Source organism: Salvelinus sp. IW2-2015, unplaced genomic scaffold (assembly GCF_002910315.2).
Source record: "Salvelinus sp. IW2-2015 unplaced genomic scaffold, ASM291031v2 Un_scaffold396, whole genome shotgun sequence".
In the NCBI taxonomy this organism is placed as follows: Eukaryota; Metazoa; Chordata; class Actinopteri; order Salmoniformes; family Salmonidae; genus Salvelinus; species Salvelinus sp. IW2-2015.
In genome coordinates this window covers 89,382-110,467 of record NW_019942552.1, presented here as the reverse complement: position 1 = coordinate 110,467, position 21,086 = coordinate 89,382, and the positions used below count along the sequence as shown (strand labels likewise).

The 21,086-nt window shown below is 43.1% G+C and overlaps 1 protein-coding gene across 1 annotated transcript in view; it reads left to right on the top strand.

Moving 5' to 3' along the window:
* Nucleotides 1-6,198: 6,198 nt before the first annotated feature.
* Nucleotides 6,199-21,086, top strand: part of LOC112068307 (E3 ubiquitin-protein ligase pellino homolog 2) — a 29,502-nt gene continuing 14,614 nt past the window's right edge. The window contains exon 1 of the mRNA XM_024135411.2: nt 6,199-6,520. Within this exon, the coding sequence (XP_023991179.1) occupies nt 6,444-6,520 (77 nt within the window). The 5' untranslated portion in view covers nt 6,199-6,443. The remainder of the gene's footprint in view (nt 6,521-21,086) is intronic.

Genomic DNA, 21,086 nt, shown 5'->3' with positions numbered 1-21,086 from the left:
CAACACCACACACCACACACACACACACACACACACACACACACACACACACACACACACACACAGCACACACCACACACACACACCACACACCACACACACACACACACCACACACACACACACACACACACACCGCCGCAGACAGACCCTCACATTAACACTGCATCCTTAAATAGCCTGCCACTTCACTCTCTCTCAACAAGACACGTTATCCTTATAATATCCGGCCTCCCAAAGAGCCTCCAACAACCTGCTGATGCACACCTGTCTGGCACAAACACACCACACACAACACACACACAACACACACCTTCCAAGGACTCCAAGAGTGTTAAAAGCTGTCATCAAGGCAAAGTGTGGCTACTTTGAAGAATCTCAAATATAAAATAATTTTGGTTTGTTTAACACTTTTTGGTTACTACATGATTCCATATGTGTTATTTCATAGTGTTGATGTCTCACTTATATCTACCATTTGAAAATAGTAAAAATAAAGAAAACTGCTGGATAGAACGTAGGTTGTGCCAAATCTGGTGTGACTAGGTTACTGTAAGGAAACCCATCCAGGTATAAAAACACATCAACTGGACTACTAACATAAATGTGGGTGGCAGGCTAGAGCCTAGTGGTTAAGAGATCGGTCATTTGGATCTACGTAACTGAAGGTTGCCTGTAGATCGAATCCCTGAGTCTGACCAAGCGTGATAAAATCTGTTTTTCTGCTCCTGAACAATGTGCATAGATTATTACTTCAAGACAAAGCCTTAGTGTGCATTGAAAGTGAATATTTGTTCTGAACTGACTTGCCAGTCTAAATATAATAAAATAAATGTTAAATACACATATAACCTCATATCAATATTTCAACATGAACTACTGACACATTAGTAACCCCGTATTATCATATCAATGCTGAACTACTGACACACCATATAACCCTCTAGTATTATATGCTAACTGACACTATGAATCCTAACAAACTGATCACTATGATAACCCTCATATCATATACAAGCAGAACTTACTGACACACATTAAACCCTCATATCATATCACTATATCGACTGACACATATATACCCTGCTAACATATCAACACTGAACCTTACTGACACACAATCATAACCTGCCATGTCATACTATCTAGCTGAACTGACACACATATAACCCGTCTATATCATATCAACTGAACTACTGACACACATATAATCCTCTATATCATATCTACTGACACATATAACCCTCTATATCATATCAACTGAACTACTGACAAATATAACCCTCTATCATATCAACAGAACTACTGACACATATAACCAGTGCTTGACCCAGGCAGGAACTCACCAGAACTGAGTACCAGCACCTCAAATGGTTCTACTGCTTAAGTGTCTGCACCTCTTACAGAATATTAGCTCAAAAGTGTTGTGGAGTTCCTGCACCTAAATATAGAGAGTACCGGCACTCAAAATGATTATCCCCACCTATTTCAGTCAGTTAAGCACTGCCTAGCATATAACCCTCATATCATGTAAAGTGTGAAGGAACACACACCTTCACCTTTTTTACCTTAGACAATGCCAAAAGCATCCAAAGCTTTACTAGACTAGTGAGCCCTCAGAAACAGGAGGTTAGATCACTMCACTGTTAAATATCTTTGCTTTGTTGGCACTTGTCAGTGGTGACCACCTGACACCATCTATATGGCAGGAGAGAGGGAGGGGGTGTTGAGCATTAGACACTATAAATTGAGAGTGTTCTCCCATAGTCTGCCAAATTAAGTCCCATTCATCATTGAGCTCAGACTTAGCAGCCGATAACTTAACCACAACCAGGAAATGTCTTGATGCTGCATGTGGAGCATGATCCACAGCCAAAATACTTCACCTCTCTCTCCAGAGCCATGACATAATTACTGTGTGTGTGTGCGGGCCTGCGTGTGTGCGGAGAGGGAGAGAGAGTATGAAAGAAAGAATGTTTCAGTGAGAGTGAGAATGAGGGGAACGTGTGCTTATGGAACGTATGACTGGTAGTTCAAACATTTAGTAGTAGTGAGTGTATGCTTTGTGTATGTGCATGTATGTGTCTGTATATCTGTGTATATAAATGTGTGTGTTTCCAAAAACAAACTCTGTACTGGCTGTTCTATGCTCTTGTTCTAGCACTGAAATAAATCTGCATCAATGGCTGGCTGCATAGTGATAGCAGAGAGTAATGCATTCCGCACTATCACGATAATTAGGCACCCAGTCAGATCTCAAATCAGCACACCAAATATGGTTCCTAGACAGTCTCTCTCTGTGACAGCGACTTGTAGATAAATAAAGTCAACTGGTTGTTTTTGCTTTATATAAACTATCCAGCCACAAAGTGAAACCACAAGAACCTTTTCAGTGACTCCAGCCTTTTATTCGGCTTACTATAGACATGGTGTACTACTACTTCACTAAATGAGGATGTGGTTAGGGTTACATAGAGTCAAGTTCATTCATAAGTCATACTGCTTGTTCTCTAAGGTATGCTAGAGGTAAGCGTTGTTGAGATTAGCTAATCTTTCCATAATAACGACCAGTCAACCCCCAGTTGTTTAGAAGTTTAAGTGATTTGTAGATCAGATCATCTGACCAGCACCTTGACTCAGGCTGGCCCTTGTAAACCAGCAGATTTAGACGTTTCACTCTGAATAGGGTTTCCAAGTCTCCTGGAAATTACCTTTACCCCTTTACCTCCCAGGGAGCAGTGTAGCTATTCTGGGAGATTTTTTCTAACGCCAGACTGAAATGAATACTGTCAAATGTACACAGTGTTAAAGCCTGAAGGACTTTGATGACATACCAGAAGGASTTTGATGACATACCAGAAGGAGTTTGATGACATACCAGAAGGAGTTTGATGACATACCAGAAGGAGTTTGATCCCAGTTGGCAACCCAACCTAACCCTAGCATAGCCACAGGTGATGCCTCAGCCTTAGAGCCAGTCTCTGACCTTGTGGAGGCCAAACATATACCCTTACAGACATAGTGGCACACCATGGCCCGGTTGGCTGGGTCTCATCCAAAACCTGCAGCACACGGCTCACTTTCTGCCTGTTCATAGAGCGAAAAACAACACACAAGGAGAGATGAAGGACAGCATGGCTCATTGCAGTGATTAGACCCTACTGGACCTGTGACTGAATGGGTATCGAAACCAGGTAGTCAATTTTTATTTGACCTTTATTTAACTAGGCAAGTCAGTTAAGAACAAATTCTTATTTTCAATGACGGCCTAGGAACAGTGGGTTAAATGCCTTGTTCAGGGGCAGAACGACAGATTATTACCTTGCCAGCTCGGGGATTCAATCTTGCAACCTTTCGGGTTACAAGTCCAACGCTCTAACCACAGTGAGGTGTATAGTGATTGTCAACACAGTCATTTATGGTGATAAATAGATACCATTTTAATTTCCTCACTTGTATTTGAAAACTTTAGGAACTTTGTGAAAAGCACTGCCCTCCTGTGGCAGGAAGCAGACATTGCTCTACCGAAGGGGAACAGTCCCTGAGTTGAAGCTATCAGTGAATTTCAATGTCTCTCTCTCCCTCTCTGTCTTTCTGTCTCTCTCTCACGCAAGCACCTGCGCGCGCGCGCGTGCGTGCGTGCATATACACACACACACACACACACACACACACAGAGCGAGGGCAAGAGGGAGGAAGTGTGTCTAAAGTGTAGTAGTTAGCAGTAGTCAGCTAAAGTAAACACAATTGTATTGACCCAATGTGACTAAGATTCAGACATTACAGAAATGAGTGAGCACTTACAAATATTTCACAAAAAGTAAAATGTAGATGGAACTGACCAACAAAATGTATTACTTAATTGATTACTTGAATTTTAAATCAGAAATCTATTACATGTCCAATGCATGCTGCCTCCCATCCTGAGTGAATTGGACCAATATGCTGGAAATGGCTTTAGATTACCTGTAATTAAAGAATGGCTGACTGGCCCGCATCCAAGATGACATCCTGCAACTAGTGAGGTCTGGCTGCCTGACAAGCTACCTGCTCAACCCCATTCCCTCCTCTCTTCTCCAGACCTCCAGACCTGGAGACCTTTTCCCACTCCTCACTTTCCTAATCAACTCATCCCTGACCACTGGCTGGGTCGCCTCCGACTTCAAAATGGCCCGAGTTGCTCCCCTCCTCAAGAAACCAACACTCGACTTATCTGACGTCAAAAACTATAGACCTGTATCCCTTCTTTCTTTTCTTTCCAAAACACTTGAGTGTACTGTCTCTGATCAACTTTCCCGTTATGTCTCTCAGAACGATCTTCTTGACCCTAACTAGTCAGGCTTCAAGATGGGTCACTCAACCGAGACTGCTCGTCTGTGTCGCAGAGGCTCTCGACACTGCCAAAGCTGACTCTCTCTCCTTTGTTCTCCTCCTCTTTAATCTATCCACTGCCTTTGACACTTATCAAAGGCACTTATCAAAGCCTTTGACAATTATCAGATCCTCCTTTCCACCCTCTCAGGGCTGGACATCTCAGGCTCTGCACCCTCTTGGTTGCATCCTACCTGGCAGGCCGCTCCTACCAGGGGATGTGGAGATGATCAGACTCTGCACCACGTACTCTCAGTACTGGTGTCCGTCAGGACTCAGTTCTAGGCTCTCTCCTCTTCTCTCTACACACCAAGTCACTCGGCTCTACATGGTCTCTCCTATCATTGCTATGCGGATGATACTACTTTTCTCCTTCCCCCCCTTCTGACACCCAGGTGGCGACACGTATCTCTGCGTGCCTGACAGATATATCAACTTGGATGTCGGCCAACCACCTCAAGCTCAACCTCGACAAGACGGAGCTGCTCTTTCCCCTGGGGAGTGCCTGCACATTCAAAGACCTCTCCATCACGGTTGACACCTCCACAGTGTCGCCCTCCCTGAGTGCAAAGAACCTTGGCGTAACCCTGGACTACACCCTGTCATTCTCTGCAAACATCAAAGCAGTGACTCGCTCCTGCAGGTTCATGCTGTACAACATCCATAGAGTACGACCCTACATTACACAGTAAGCGGTGCAGGTCCTAATCCAGGCACTTGTCCTCTCCTGTCTGGACTACTGCAACTCGRTGTTGGCTGGGCTCCCCGCCTGTGCCATCAAACCCCTGCAACTTATCTAGAATGATGCAGCCCGCCTGGTTTTCAACCTTCCCAAGTTCTCTCATGTCACCCCGCTCCTCTGCACACTCCACTGGCTTCCAGTCGAAGTTCGCATCCACTACAAAACCATGGTGCTTATTACCTACAGAGCAGCAAGAGGAACTGCCCCTCCCTACCTTCAGGCTATGCTCAAACCCTACATCCCAACCAGAGCCACTCCATTCTGCCACATCAGGTCTCATGGCCCTCCCGTTTAGCCCAGTCCAAGCAATTCCTTGTCCTGGCACCCCAATGGTGGAATCAGCTTCCCCCTGAAGCTAGGACAGCAGTCCCTGCCAATTTTGTGAAAACATCTGAAACCATACCTCTTCAAACAGTATCTTAAATAATCCATCCTCCTCCTCGCCTCGACCCCCCCCAGCTACTTTATTGAGGCAAAATGTACTTTCTATGCCTGTGATATGTTGTTGTCCCACTTAGCTATTTTAAGATGAATACACTAACTCTAAGTCGCTCTGGATAAGAGCATCCGCTAAATGACTAAAATGTAAATGTAATCCCAACGATATCGAAATAGTATATTAGAGAAGCAGGCAAACTGTTTCATTACGTCGTACTTTATAATGACTGGCACCAGAGACGTTGAACAGTTCTTCACGCTTTTCTGTAAATTTAGAAAAATTTGAAATCAAGAATGTCCCATAGTGTAAATTGGCTTAGGCTACAAAGCGAGTGTTTTTCCTCCAGAATTTGAAACCGCCTTTTTATTTTACATAACAGTCAGTAGCAAGCCTCTCATCAAGACCTCATCACTCTGAATGGTTTCAAAGGGAGATTGTGGTCACTGAATAATGTTCATAAAACACAAAATTGTATTTCAGTATTATTCCCACACAGTATTTCTTATTTAGAATAATACATATGAAAAATAAAAAATWGTGTGGTCGTATAGGGACTGTATTATATATATATTTTAATATAGAGATGTTTATTGTCCTTCCCTGTAAAAAAAAATGGGTCAGTCGACTCCCTGCCGCGAGATGTTTTTGTACTCTCTGCTACAGAACAGATTCGTGTCGCGCGGGCCTTTAATCGATAGCTTTGCAACAATCTTTCCAAAAGATGGTAGCTCACGGAATTAAAACAATTAAACGAAGAACAAGAACAATTGCCTCTATTCAAACTCGGATATACTAACATTCAAGTAACTTCCTCATAGTTTGAAAGGTGTAGCCTATTTCTTTTTTCACTATTGCTCTCGAAGGTTTACAAGAGCAAGCTCGCGCCAGTCTGATGAATTCGCCAAACCAGGACGAAGATGATGTGCCCGTTAAAGACCCGGTAAAATACGGAGAGTTGGTCATATTGGGGTGAGTAACGGTAGGCTATACGGATAAATTGTAGTTCATATCACTGGATCGAAACTGAGCTAATAGTCGTAGTAGGGCACTTAGGCTACCAGTCTACTATGTTAGCCTACTACGAAAAAATGGAAKGGATGACGTGTGAGGCAGTTGAGTTCGGTTGGTTTTGTTCTACACAGAAAAACGTTATCATTTACTGTGCTGTACAGAAAATGATAACTTATTGTTATTTTGTAACATATTTACCCCACACATTGTGGGAGAATTATTGTGAAGTTTCAGYAGAACGAGCGCTAAGGACACGTTACAGTAACTTTGTAACACTTTAGGACAGATTTGATACACTGGTGGGTACATCAACAACATATTGTTACTTTGTAACTAATAGACACTTTCGCCCAAAGGCGCTGAGCACAATAGCCTGGGGACGAGGTTACTTTGTAACAGCGCCTGAAGATAATTGTTATAATAAGTTATAATAAGTAGCTTACTAACGTTACATTGTATCATCATAAGCCCATACTGAAATGAGTAAGGAGGATGTAGCCTTTTTTCTTCAATAGACGTCTGAGTGGGTGTAAAATCAGTACTCGATTGCTTAGGCTGAAAATCTCTGATGTCATACTATTCTGGATCTGTGAAGATCGCAGAATGTGGGACACTGGATGAAACCAAACCAACCGATAAAACTCAGCCTAACATATGCCACCACCATTGATGTGTGTGTATATATATAGCTCACTTTCGTGCTTCACATAGGGGAATTCAATCAACAGACACACATTGGCCTATTGGAACATTCACAAATGGCTCCTGCGTGTAGGCTGAAAACATATTATCCCAACACATACCAGACAGGATGTGCATAAGGATGTGCATAAGAGAGAGACAGACATTCAGCGTTTCCACCTCTGCCCAGTCTATAGTCCAGAGGATCAGTGGGTTAACTACTCTCTCATGCGCTCTCTTATACCCACACTTCCGTCCTGCTTCCTGTATACACGCCTGTGATGTGGTGTCCCCATAATGACCCTCTCTTCCCCTCTGCAGCCCTCCTGGACTAGACCATTGCCCAATCCAAAATCAACCCCTAGCCCTGACCCTGGCACAGATCTGAAAGGATTGGATAGGTATGAACAGTATGGTTAATACAGCTCACTCTCTGTGGGGTGGCAGAAAGCYGATGTTTCCGTTTCTCAGGGATACATTATTTTCAACCTAACTTCCGTTTCCCTTGAGAAATGAGTGTGGGGACTCCGTTCAGGCGTCTTTTTACACCTGCTACGTTAGATGAATATATCTAGCCTACCACTTGTCTTCTGATAGGCCAGGGTGGAACTTCTGGCATATTGCATGTACCTCTCCAATGCTCTCAGACCTACACAGATAACACAACATAAGGGTAGGGGCTAGGGGTTGATACAGTCTTGTGTTAACTAACGCTCCCGGCTGTAACCACATTATACTTTCCCCCTCCAGAGACCGGGGTTCAATCCTTGCATCCTCCCTTCTCACACTGGACTCTCTTTCCCTCTCGTTTCAGTACTGTCTCAAAAAAAGTGCAAAAAATATGTAAGGAGATGGCAGTTCCACTCATTTGAAAATAAAATAAACTGACTGACTACTAGCTCTAGTAATTGTAGATTGTCTAGTAATTTTAGATAGGTGTTAGTGTTATGGTCAAATCTCCACCTAGCTCCTGTGACAATGCTATACATACATATGCTGCTGACCATCATGGGAACTTGAATAATGATTAACTGGATGTAGCTAAAGGACAGACAGTGACAGAGAGAAAACAGCCATGGCTGACACAATGTACTCAGTCTTCTGCAGAAATGCTATCGGAATACTCCTCTCTTTTGTAGTGAGAATTGGCCTGTAATTACTCTGTAATGATTTAGGGAGAGGGAAAGGGGATACCTAGTCAGTTGCAAAACTGAATGCATTTAACCCAACCCCTCTGAATCAGAGAGGTGTGAGGGGTTATTTTAATCGACATCCACGTCATCGCCGTCCAGGGAGCAGTTGTTGGGCTTTAACTACRTTGTTCAATGGCAGAACGGCAGATTTTTCCACCTTGCTTGCTCGGGGATATGATCCAGCGACTGTTTTGTTACTGACCCAACACTCTTACAATATTCATCACACACCCCAGACCCAATGATGTTCTATGAAATGCTGATTGTTCTTCTCTGTTTTCTATATTGGATAACTAGCTACAGTATAATCTTGAGAGAACCCTCTCCTCGTCGCTATCAGACATCATGTGTACATTTTCACTAGCCTAGGTGCGTCCGTTTCTCTCTCAAGCTGATAACAGAGAGACATCCATGCTTTTATTACAACCAAGCTTGACAACCAAGCTTGACTACTGTAATGCTCTACTGTCTGGTCTACCCAAGAAAGCCATTGGTAAACTGCAAAACATACAGAATGCAACAGCACGGGTACTGACCAAAACCAGATGGAGATCACACATTACACTGATTTTAAGATGTTAAGTAGTATTGTCTCGAGTCCGGTCTCAAGACCACATATTGAGTGTCTCGGTCTTGTCTCAGTGTCGACAAGATGGCTCCGGAGAACAAGGCTGGCGTTTTACGTATTCCTAACCAATTGTGTTTTTTGTTCGTTTCTTTGCGTTGTTTGTAACTTATTTTTTAAACTTATTTTGTACATAATGTAGCTGCTACCGTCTCTTATGACCGAAAATAACTTCTGGACATAAGAACTGCYATTATTCACCACGGACTGTCAGAATCCTCTTTTTCGCTCCTAGTAGCCGGGGACTTTAACGCAGGGAAACTTAAATCTGTCTTACCAAATTTCTATCAGCATGTTAAATGTGCAACCAGAGGGGGAAAAAACTCTGAACCACCTTTACTTCACACACTGAGATGCATACAAAGCTCTCCCTCGCCCTCCATTTGGCAAATCTGACCATAATTCTATCCTCCTGATTCCTGCTTACAAGCAAAAATTAAAGCAGGAAGCACCAGTGAATCGATCAATAAAAAAAAGTGGTCAGATGAAGCAGATGCTAAGCTACAGGACTGTTTTGCTAGCACAGACTGGAATATGTTCCGGGATTCCTTCGATGGCATTGAGGAGTACACRACATCAGTCATTGGCTTCATCAATAAGTGTATCGACGACGTCGTCCCCACAGTGACGGTACGTACATACCCCAACCAGAAGCCATGGATTACAGGCAACATCCGCACTGAGCTAAAGGCTAGAGCTGCCGCTTTCAAGGAGCGGGGCTCTATCCCGGAAGCTTATAAGAAATTCCGCTATGCCCTCCGACGAACCATCAAACAGGCAAAGCGTCAATACAGGGCTAAGATCGAATCGTACTACACCGGCTCCGACGCTCGTTGGYTGTGMCAGGGCTTGCAAACCATTACAGACTACAAAGGGAAGSACAGCRGAGAGCTGCCCAGTGACACGAGCCTACCAGACGAGCTAAAGTACTCCTATGCMCGCTTCGAGGCAAATAACACTGAAACAAGCATGAGAGCACCAGTTGTTCCGGACGACTGTGTGATCACGCTCTCCGCAGCCGATGTGAGTTAGACCTTTAACTTTTTAGGGATAGGGGGCAGCATTTTCACTTTGGATGAATAGCGTGCCCAAATTGAACTGCCTCCTACTCTGTCCCAGATGCTAATATATGCATATTATTATTACTATTGGATAGAAAACACTCTGAAGTTTCTAAAACTGTTTGAATTATGTCTGTGAGTAGTAACAGAACTCATATGGCAGGCAAACTTCCAAACAGGAAGTGGAAATTCTGAGGCTGGTCGATATTCAACTCATCGCCTGTTCAAATCCCAGTAAGATATGGATCTGTTTGCACTTCCTGACGCCTTCCACTAGATGTCAACAGTCTGTAGAACGTTGAATGAAGCTTATACTGTGATGTGGGGCGGATGAGAGGGGAATGCGTCAGTGGTCTGGCAGATTGCCAGCCTTGCGTTCCATTACTTCTACAGACACGAAGGAATTTCCGGTTGGAACGTTATTGGATATATATGATAACAACATCCTGAAGTTGATTCTCTACTTAGTTTGACGTTTATTCGACCTGTAATATAACTTTTTGAAGTTTTCGTCCGAGTTCGCCTGGACCTGCGCAGCGTTTGGATATGTTTACTAAAAGTAGCTACTTGGACATAAATACCGGACATTATCGAACAAAACAACAATTTATTGTGGAACTAGGATTCCTGGGAGTGCATTCTGATGAAGATCAAAGGTAAGGGAATATTTTATGATGTAATTTTGTATTTCTGTTGATCCAACATGGCGGAGAAATGTTGTTATATCTGAGCGCCGTCTCAGATTATTGCATGGTGTGCTTTTTCCGTAAAGTTTTTTTGAAACATCAAATCACAGAAATACTCATAATAAACATTGATAAAAGATACAAGTGTTATTCACAGATTTAAAGATATACTTCTCCTTAATGGAACCACTGTGTCAGATTTTTAAAAAACTTTACGGAAAAAGCAAACCATGCAATAATCTGAGTACGGCGCTCAGAGACCAAAAACAACCAAACAGATATCGCCATGTTGGAGTCAACAGAAGTCAGAAATAGCATTATAAATATTCACTTACCTTTGATGATCTTCGTCAGAATGCACTCCCAGGAATCCCAGTTCCACAATAAATGTTTGATTTGTTCCATAAAGTCCATAATTTATGTCCAAATTACTCTTTTTTGGTTCGCGGTTCAGTACACAATCTGAACTCACGACCGCGCGGCAGGGTCCAAGCAAAAGTTCAGATGAAAAGTCATATTACAGTCCGTAGAAACATGTCAAACGAAGTATAGAATCAATCTTTAGGATGTTTTTAACATAAATCTTCCATAATGTTCCAACCGGAGAATTCCTTTGTTTTCAGAAAGCAATGGAACAGAGTTCGCTCTCACGTGAATGAGCGCACGAGCTCAAAGCATTCTGCCAACCTCTGACTCATTCCCCTCTCATCGGCCCCACTTCACAGTAAAGCATCAACAAGTTCTAAGACTGTTGACATCTAGTGGAAGGTAGGAAGTGCAACAGACCCATATCACTGTATTCAATATGGAATGAGTTGAAAATGACCACCTCAGAATTTCCACTTCCTGTTGGATTTTCCAGTTTTGCCTGCCATATGAGTTCTGTTACTACTCACAGACATATTCAACAGTTTTAGAAACTTCAGAGTGTTTTCTATCCAGATACAATAATATGCATATATTAGCAACTGGGACTGAGTAGCAGGCAGTTTCTTGGGCACGCTATTCATCCAAAGTGAAAATGCTGCCCCCTATCCATAAAAGTTAAACAGGTCAACATTCACACGGCCGCAGGGCCAGACGGATTACCAGGACTTGTCTCGCGAGCATGCGCTGACCAACTGGCAAGTGTCTTCACTGACATTTTCAACCTCTCCCTGTCTAAGTCTGTAATACCAACATGTTTTAAGCAGACCACCATAGTCCCTGTGTCCAGAACACTAATCAAATCAAATGTATTTACAGTGGGGAACAAGTATTGATACACCTGCCGATTTTGCAGTTTTCCTACTTACAAAGCATGTAGAGGTCTGTAATTTTTATCATAGGTACACTTCAAATGTGAGAGACGGATCTAAAACAAAAATCCTGAATCACATTGTATGATTTTAAGTAATTAATTAGCATTTTATTGCTGACATAAGTATTTGATACATCAGAAAAGCAGAACTTAATATTTGGTAAGAATCCTTTGTTTGCAATTACAGAGATCATACGTTTCCTGTAGTTCTTGACCAGGTTTGCACACACTGCAGCAGGGATTTTGGCCCACTCCTCCATACAGACCTCTCCAGATCCTTCAGGTTTCGGGGCTGTCGCTGGGCAAATACGGACTTCAGCTCCCTCCAAAGATTTTCTATTGGGTTCAGGTCTGGAGACTGGCTAGGCCACTCCAGGACCTTGAGATACTTCTTACGGAGCCACTCCTTAGTTGCCCTGGCTGTGGTGTTTCGGGTCGTTGTCATGCTGGAAGACCCAGCCACGACCCATCATCAATGCTCTTACTGAGGGAAGGAGGTTGTTGCTAAGATCTCGCAATACATGGCCCCATCCATCTCCCCTCAATACGGTGCACGTCGTCCTGTCCCCTTTGCAGAAAAGCATCCCCAAAGAATGATGTTTCCCACTCCATGCTTCACGGTTGGGATGGTGTTCTTGGGGTTGTACTCATCCTTCTTCTTCCTCCAACACGGCGAGTGATGTTAGACCAAAAAGCTCTATTTTTGAATCATCAGACCACATGACCTTCTCCCCATTCCTCCTCTGGATCATCCAGATGGTCATTGGCAAACTTCAGACGGGCCTGGACCATGCGCCTGCTTGAGAAGGGGACCTTGTGTGCGCTGCAGGATTTTAATCCATGACGGCGTAGTGTGTTACTAATGGTTTTCTTTGAGACTGTGGTCCCGCTCTCTTCAGGTCATTGACCAGGTCCTGCCGTGTAGTTCTGGGGCTGATCCCTCACCTTCCTCATGATCATTGATGCCCACGAGGTGAATCTTGCATGGAGCCCCAGACCGAGGGTGATTGACCATCATCTTTGAACTTCTTCTATTTTCTTCTATTTTCTAATAATTGCGCCACAGTTGTTGCCTTCTCACCAAGCTGCTTGCCTATTGTCCTGTAGCCCATCCCAGCCTTGTGCAGGTCTACAATTTTATCCTTGATGTCCTTACACAGCTCTCTGGTCTTGCCATTGTGGAGAGGTTGGAGTCTGTTTGATTGAGTGTGTGGACAGGTGTCTTTTATACAGGTAACGAGTTCAAACAGCGTGCAGTTATAACAGTAATGAGTGGAGAACAGGAGGGCTTCTTAAAGAAAATACGAGCAGGTCTGTGAGAGCGGAATTCTTACTGTTGGTAGTGTGATCAAATACATTATGTCATGCAATAAAATGCAAATGAATTACTTAAAATCATACAATTGATATTTTCGGATTTTTGTTTTAGATTCCGTCCTCTCACAGTTGAAGTGTACTATGATAAGAAATTACCAGACCTTCTACATGGCTTCTGTAAGTTAGGAAAACCCTGCCAAAATGGCACGTGTAATCAATACTTGTTCTCCCCACTGTATATGCCCTTCTTACATCAGCGTTGATATATCATAGTGTGGTTCACAAACACCAGCTACAACACCAAACAGCAAGCAATGCAAGGTGTAGAAGCAGGTGGCTAGGAAAAACTCCATAGAAAGGCCAAAACCTAGGAAGAAAACCTAGAGAGGAACCAGGCTATGAGGGGTGGCCAGTCCTCTCTGGCTGTGCGGGTGGAGATTATAACAGAACATGGCCAAGATGTTAAAATGTTCATAAATGACAGGCAATGGTCAAATAATAATAATCACAGTAGTTGTCGAGGGTGCACAAGTCAGCACTCAGGAGTAAATGTCAGTTTGGCTTTTCATAGCCGATCAATTGAGAGCATCTCTACGCTCCTGCTGTCTCTAGAGAATTGAAAACAGCAGGTCTTGGACAGGTGCACGTCCGGTGAACAGGTCAGGGTTCATAGTTGACAGTTGAAACTGGAGCAGCAGCACGGCTCGGTGACTGGGGACAGCAAGGAGTCATCATGCCAGGTAGTCCTGAGGCATGGTCTAGGGCTCAGGTCTCCGAGAGAGAGAAAGAAAGAATTAGAGAGAAGCATACTTTAAATTCACACAGGACACCGGATAAGACAGGGAGAATACTCCAGATATACAGACTGACCCTAGCCCCCAACAACACCAACTACTGCAGCATAAATACTGGAGTCTGAGACAGGAGGGGTTCAGGAGACACTGTGGCCCCATCCGATGATACCCCAGACAGGCCAAACAGGCAGAATATAACCACACCACTTTGCAAAGCACAGCCCCACACTACTAGAGGGCTATTTTTCAACCACCAACGTACCATCCTGAGACAGGCCGAGTATGCCCACAAAGATCTCTGCACGGCACAACCCAAGGGGGGGCGCCAACCCAGACAGGAAGGCCACATCAGTGACTCAACCCACTCAAGTGACAGCACCCTCCGCAGGGACGGCATGGAAGAGCACCCAGTAAGCCAGTTGACTCAAGCCCTGTAAATAGGGTTAGGTAACCTGTCTAAATGACGACGACCCATAGCACTCATGTCAGTAGCCATGAAGTGCTTTGAAACGCTGTCATAGCTCATATCAACACCATTATCCAGAAACCCTAGACCCACTCCAATTTGCATACCGCCCAACAGATCCACAGATGTGCAATCCTATTGCACTCCACACTGCCTCTTCCCACCTGGCAAAAGGAACATCTATGTGACAATGCTGTTCATTGACTACAGTCAGCGTTCAACACTTTAGTGCCTCAAAGCTCATCAATAAGCTAAGGACCCTGGGACTAAACACCTCCCTCTGCAACTGGATCCTGAACTTCTGCGGGCCCGCCCAGGTGGTAAGGGTAGCGGTAACAACACATCCGCCACGCTGAATCCTCAACACAGGGGCGCTCAGGGGTGGTGCTCAGTCCCTGCCTGTACTCCCTGTTCACTCATGACTGCACGGGAGGCACGACTCAACACATCATTAAGTTTGCGCGATGACAAACAGTGGTAGGCCTGATCACCGACAACGACGAGACAGTATAGGGAGGAGGTCAAAGCCTGGCTGGTGTGGTGCAGGACAACAACCTCACCCTCAACGTGATAAGACAAAGGAGATGATTGTGAAATAAGGAAAAGGACAGAGCACGCCTCCATTTTTCATCGACGGAGCCTGTAGTGGAGCAGGTTCAAGTTCCTTGGTGTCACCCAACAAACTAACATGGTCAAGCACCCAAGACAGTCCTGAAGATGGCATGACAAACCTATTCCCTCTAGAGACTGAAAAGATTTGGCATGGGTCTCAGATCCTCAAAAGGTTCTACAGCTGCACCGGTTGAAAGCATCCTGACTGGTTGCTCATGCTGGTATGGCAACTGCTCGGCCTCCGACCCAACAGGCCTACAAGAGGGTAGTGCGTACGGCCCGAGCATCACTGGGGCCAAGCTTCCTGCCATCCAGGACCTCTATACCAGGGGTGTCAGAGGGAAGGCCTAAAAATGATCAAGGACTCCAAGCACCTAGTCATAGATGTTCTCTCTGCTACCACGGCAAGCGGTACGCGGAGTGCCAAGGTCTGTCCAAAAAGGCTTCTAAACAGCTTCTACCCCCAAGCCATAAGACTCCTGAACATCTACTCAAATGGCCACCCAGACTATTTGCATTGCCCCCTCCCCCCTCTTTTACACCGCTGCTACTCTGTTGTTATCATCTATGCATAGTCACTTTAATAACTCTACCTACATGTACATATTACCTCAACTAACTGGTGCCCCCGCACATTGACTCTGTTCCGGTACCCCCCTGTATATAGTCTCGCTATTGTTTTACTGCTGCTCTTTAATTACTTGTTGCTTTTATTTCTTATTCATATATTTTTTAACTGCATTGTTGGTTAGGGACTCGTAAGTAATCATTTCACTGTATGGTCTACACCTCGGCGCATGTGACTAATAAAATTAGATATGATTTGAATTAGAGGTCGACCGATTATGATTTTTCAATACCGATACCGATTATTGGAGGACCCAAAAAAGTCGATGCCGATTAATTGGCCGATTAAAAAATAAAAAATAATAATAATGTATTTGTAATAATGACAATTACAACAATACTGAACGAACACTTATTTTAACTTAATATAATACATCAATAAAAACAACTTAGCCTCAAATAAATAATGAAACATGTTCAATTTGGTTTAAATAATGCAAAAACAAAGTGTTGGAGAAGAAAGTAAAAGTGCAATATGTGCCATGTAAAAAAGCTAACGTTTAAGTTCCTTGCTCAGAACATGAGAACATATGAAAGCTTGTGGTTCCTTTTAACATGAGTCTTCAATATTCCCAGGTAAGAAGTTTTAGGTTGTAGTTCTTATAGGAATTATAGGACTATTTCTCTCTATACCATTTGTATTTCATATACAGTATATCACAAAAGTGAGTACACCCCTCACATTTTTGTAAATATTTGAGTATATCTTTTCATGTGACAACACTGAAGAAATGATACTTTGCTACAATGTAAAGTAGTGAGTGTACAGCTTGTATAACAGTGTAAATTGCTGTCCCCTCAAAATAACTCAACACACAGCCATTAATGTCTAAACTGCTGGCAACAAAAGTGAGTACACCCCTAAGTGAAAATGTCCAAATTGGGCCCAAAGTGTCAATATTTTGTGTGGCCACCATCATTTTCCAGCACTGCCTTAACCCTTTTGGGCATGGAGTTCACCAGAGCTTCACAGGTTGCCACTGGAGTCCTCTTCCACTCCTCCATGACGACATCARYGAGCTGGTGGATGTTAGAGACCTTGCACTCCTCCACCTTCRGTTTGAGGATGCCCCACAGATGCTCAATAGGGTTTAGGTCTGGAGACATGCTTGGCCAGTCCATCACCTTTACCCTCAGCTTCTTTAGCAAACGAGCCTGCTGCTGCCTACCATCGCTCAGTCAGACTGCTCTATCAAATATCAAATCATGGACTTAATTATAACACAATAACACACAGAAATACGAGCTTTGGTCATTAATATGGTCGATCGGAAAACGATCATTTCGAAAACAAACGTTTATTCTTTCAGTGAAATACGGAACCGTTCCGTATTTTATCTAACGGGTGGCCATCCCATAAGTCTAAATATTCTGTTACTTTGCACCAACTTCAATGTTATGTCAAATTAACGTAAAATTCTGGCAAATTAGTTTGCAACGAGCCAGGCGGCCCCAAACTGTTGCATATACACTGCTCTGCGTGCAATGAACGCAAAAGAAGTGACACAATTTTCACTGGTTAATATTGCTGCTAACCTGGGATTTCTTTTAGCTAAATATGCAGGTTTAAAATATATACTTCTGTGTATTGATTTTAAGAAAGGCATTGATGTTTATGGTTAGGTACAGTCGTGCAACGATTGTTCTTTTTCTCAATGCACTTTTGTTAATTCATCCCTGTTTGGCGAAGTTGGCTGTCTTTGTTAGGAAGAAATAGTCTACACACAGTTCGCAACGAGCCAGGCGTCCCAAACTGCGGCATAATAGCCTGACTCTGTTGCAAGAGAAGTGAACAATTACCCTAGTTAAAAAGAAATTATGTTAGCAGGCAATATTAACTAAATATGCAGGTTTAAAAATATATACTTGTGTATTGATTTTAAGAAAGGCATTGGTGTTTATGGTTAGGTCACGTTGGAGCAACGACAGTCCTTTTCGCGAATGCGCACCGCATCGATTATATGCAACGCAGGACACGCTAGATAAACTAGTAATATCGTCAACCATGTGTAGTCAACTAGTGATTATGATTGATTGATTTGTTTTTTTATAAGATAAGTTTAATGCTAGCTAGCGAACTTACCTTGGCTTCTTACTGCATTCGCGAACAGGCAAGGCTCCTCGTGGAGTGGCAATTAAGGCAAAGTGGTTAAGAGCGTTGGACTAGTTAACCGTAAGGTTGCAAGATTGAATCCCCGAGCTGACAAGGTAAAAATCTGTCGTTCTGCCCTGAACAAGGCAGTTAACCACCGTTCCTAGGCCTCATTGAAAATAAGAATGTGTTCTTAGTTAAATAAAGGTGTAAAAAATTGTAATAATAAAATGAAAACGGCCTAATTAATCGGCCATTCATAATCGGTCAACCTCATTTGAATACATTTGTACTAATTTCTTCCGAGACCAGCAGACTAAAAATACTATCAGCTTCCGTTCTGTTAAGCGCATAAAACCGTGTCGCCAGGCCAAATATATACACTCCTTTCTTGAAACATTAATACAGTCTCTTAACAGCCTTAATATCTATTATAGACATGTTTGCTCAGTGGCAAACCTAATAGGCCTTCAGTGTGTGACAGGTTGGTGATTCTGAAAGGACAGCAACCATAATACCAGCGCACTCATGTAGGAGAGTGCACTTTTTGTAAAACACAAAGGGCCTGTGGTGTAGTGGAGCCTTATACCCACTTTTGTTTTCAATGGACATTGTGTATACTCACTTCTTAATCCCTACTGATGCGTAACAAAGTAGTGTAGTGGAGGTATACGACTTATCAAGTATGTAGTACAGTAGAGAAGTCATGCCCAACGTAGTTGTCACGATCGTTAGTATAGACGGATGAAGGCGCAGCGAATGTAGAGTTCCACATGCTTTATTAACAGTGAAACTTAACAATAAACGAACAAACCGTGACTACAGAGGTGCAAAGTGCACTAACTCCAAACAATATCCCATAACACACAGGTGGAAAAAATGCTACTTAAGTATGATCCCCAATCAGAGACAATGATAGCCAGCTGCCTCTAATTGGGAATCATACTAAAACACCAACAAAGAAAAACAAACAAGAACCCCACATASAAAATATAAACTAGACTAAATCCCTAGTCACGCCCTGACCTACTCTACCATAGGAAAAAAAGGCTTTCTATGGTCAGGACGTGACAGTAGTCTACACAATCGCAAAGCATGTGAAATATATTCACATGCACGCCGCACACAGCCTAGTTTCAGCAGAATATCATCTGCAGGCAGCAAGAAAGTGCAGCGCTCAGCTGGTTTTGGCATGGAGCAACTCACAGAAGAATGACATTGGTAGCTGGTGGGGTCGGAAAGACGTTTAAAATTTAAGATATCTAACAGTAAATGTTAACTAAGGCAACAATGGGTATGTAAACCAGGTATTTAAGAAGTTTAGTCCAAAGTGTTGGTTAGTAGGCTATTTGTGATGTTCAATTGTCATCATGCACTGTTTGCATCAGGGGCGTAGACATGGATGGGCCTGGGTGGACAGAGGCCCATCCACTGGGGAGCCAGGCCCTAACAGGCCCACCAAATCAGATTGATGTGATTTAAGCATTGTTGTGGACTTAGACCATCGAATTTTTGCATTAAAAAAAAATTATCTGGAAAAACTCATATTAAAACATAAGAAAATATAMGATTTTCACACAGGGTGCCTTTCCTTCGCTGGGCGGGCCATTTGGGAACTTTTTGGCAAAATCTGAGTATACCCACTTCTCCAGCCTGGCAGGTAGGAGAATGGGAATGACAAGGTAAAAAATCTGTCATTCTGCCCCTGAGCAAGGCAAAGGCAGCCCCCCGCGCCTCTGATTCAGAGGGGTTGGGTTAAATGCGGAACACACATTGCAGTTGAATGCATTCAGTTGTACAACTGACTAGGTATCCCCCTTTCCCTACACCACTGCATAGGGCCAATGGAAAGACAGCAGTAACATACAGCATGATGTTAAAGGATAAGCGGTCCATAAGCTCGGACATAATAAGCCACTAGGTGCCAATCATAAGAATYCAAAAACACAACCATTGAGCATTTCCCAAACGAAATGTACAACTATTACTTCCCATTACAAAAAAAGTAACCGGTGACCTAAAGTTTAAAGTGGAAGTGACAGCATTTTAACTAKTTTACAGATATGAAACAAACAGACAATCATATCAGTAAAAAATATACAATTCCCAGTTTATGCTACAAAACCAACTTTATAAGAGGTTTTAAATAGATGGATGCAAAATAGATGGATGCAGTTCAATGCATGATTAATATAATTCACCAATACATTTCTTGGTAGTCCCAAAAATATTGCTATGAGGTTGTAAATCACAGCTGGGCTGGTACATTGTTTGCTGCCTCCATTCAGGTTGCACTTACTCAAAATTCTGGACAAAAACGGATGAATGTAACTAAGGCTGAGAATGTCAATATAATCAAACTAGCAAGGGCAATGATCATAAGTCAGTCATAACGTGGCTAATAGGCTAGGGTATCTATTTATGTAGCAACATAAAAACACAGAGCATAACGTTAGCTAGCTAGCTGCTAGGAGGATGTCATGCCATTGGAGGAGTGGGTTAGTGACTGACTTTTTCCCCTCATATCGTTTTTCGGTAGCTATACACAGCTAGAGATGCAGGTGTCATCTGGTTAGCTAGCAGGAACTTAAATTATTGTTATCCAGTTAGCCAGAGTGAATTTGCAAATGCAAAAGATATGCTATCTACTCTGATTCAGGGCACTCTCATCTGAGTGTGCKAGTGCGCAGAACAACTGATGAATTTACGAATGTGCAACACCCGCTGAATGTGACCGGTGTAAACGTAGACAAAAAAAAAGTAATAGTGAGTCAGGAATGCTCTAGAAAACATGTTAACAGGCTAACCAGCTCTGCTACGGCGAGTAAAGTAAGGTGTTCTCTCATTTGTGTCTGGAAGTAGCTAGCTAACTTTAGCCAGTTGGCATGCATTGGCAGGCAAGTTGCAGAAGAAGTTTCAAAATGTAAGAGGACTCCCGTGGTGTTTACATATTTGCAGAAATTCATTCAGGTGGCTTTTGGTGAATACGTTCTAATGATCTAAAGTTGCGCTGTTGCAACTTCCTGTAAAGACCAGTTCAAAGTGAATGATGGCAGACCCATGTGGCAAA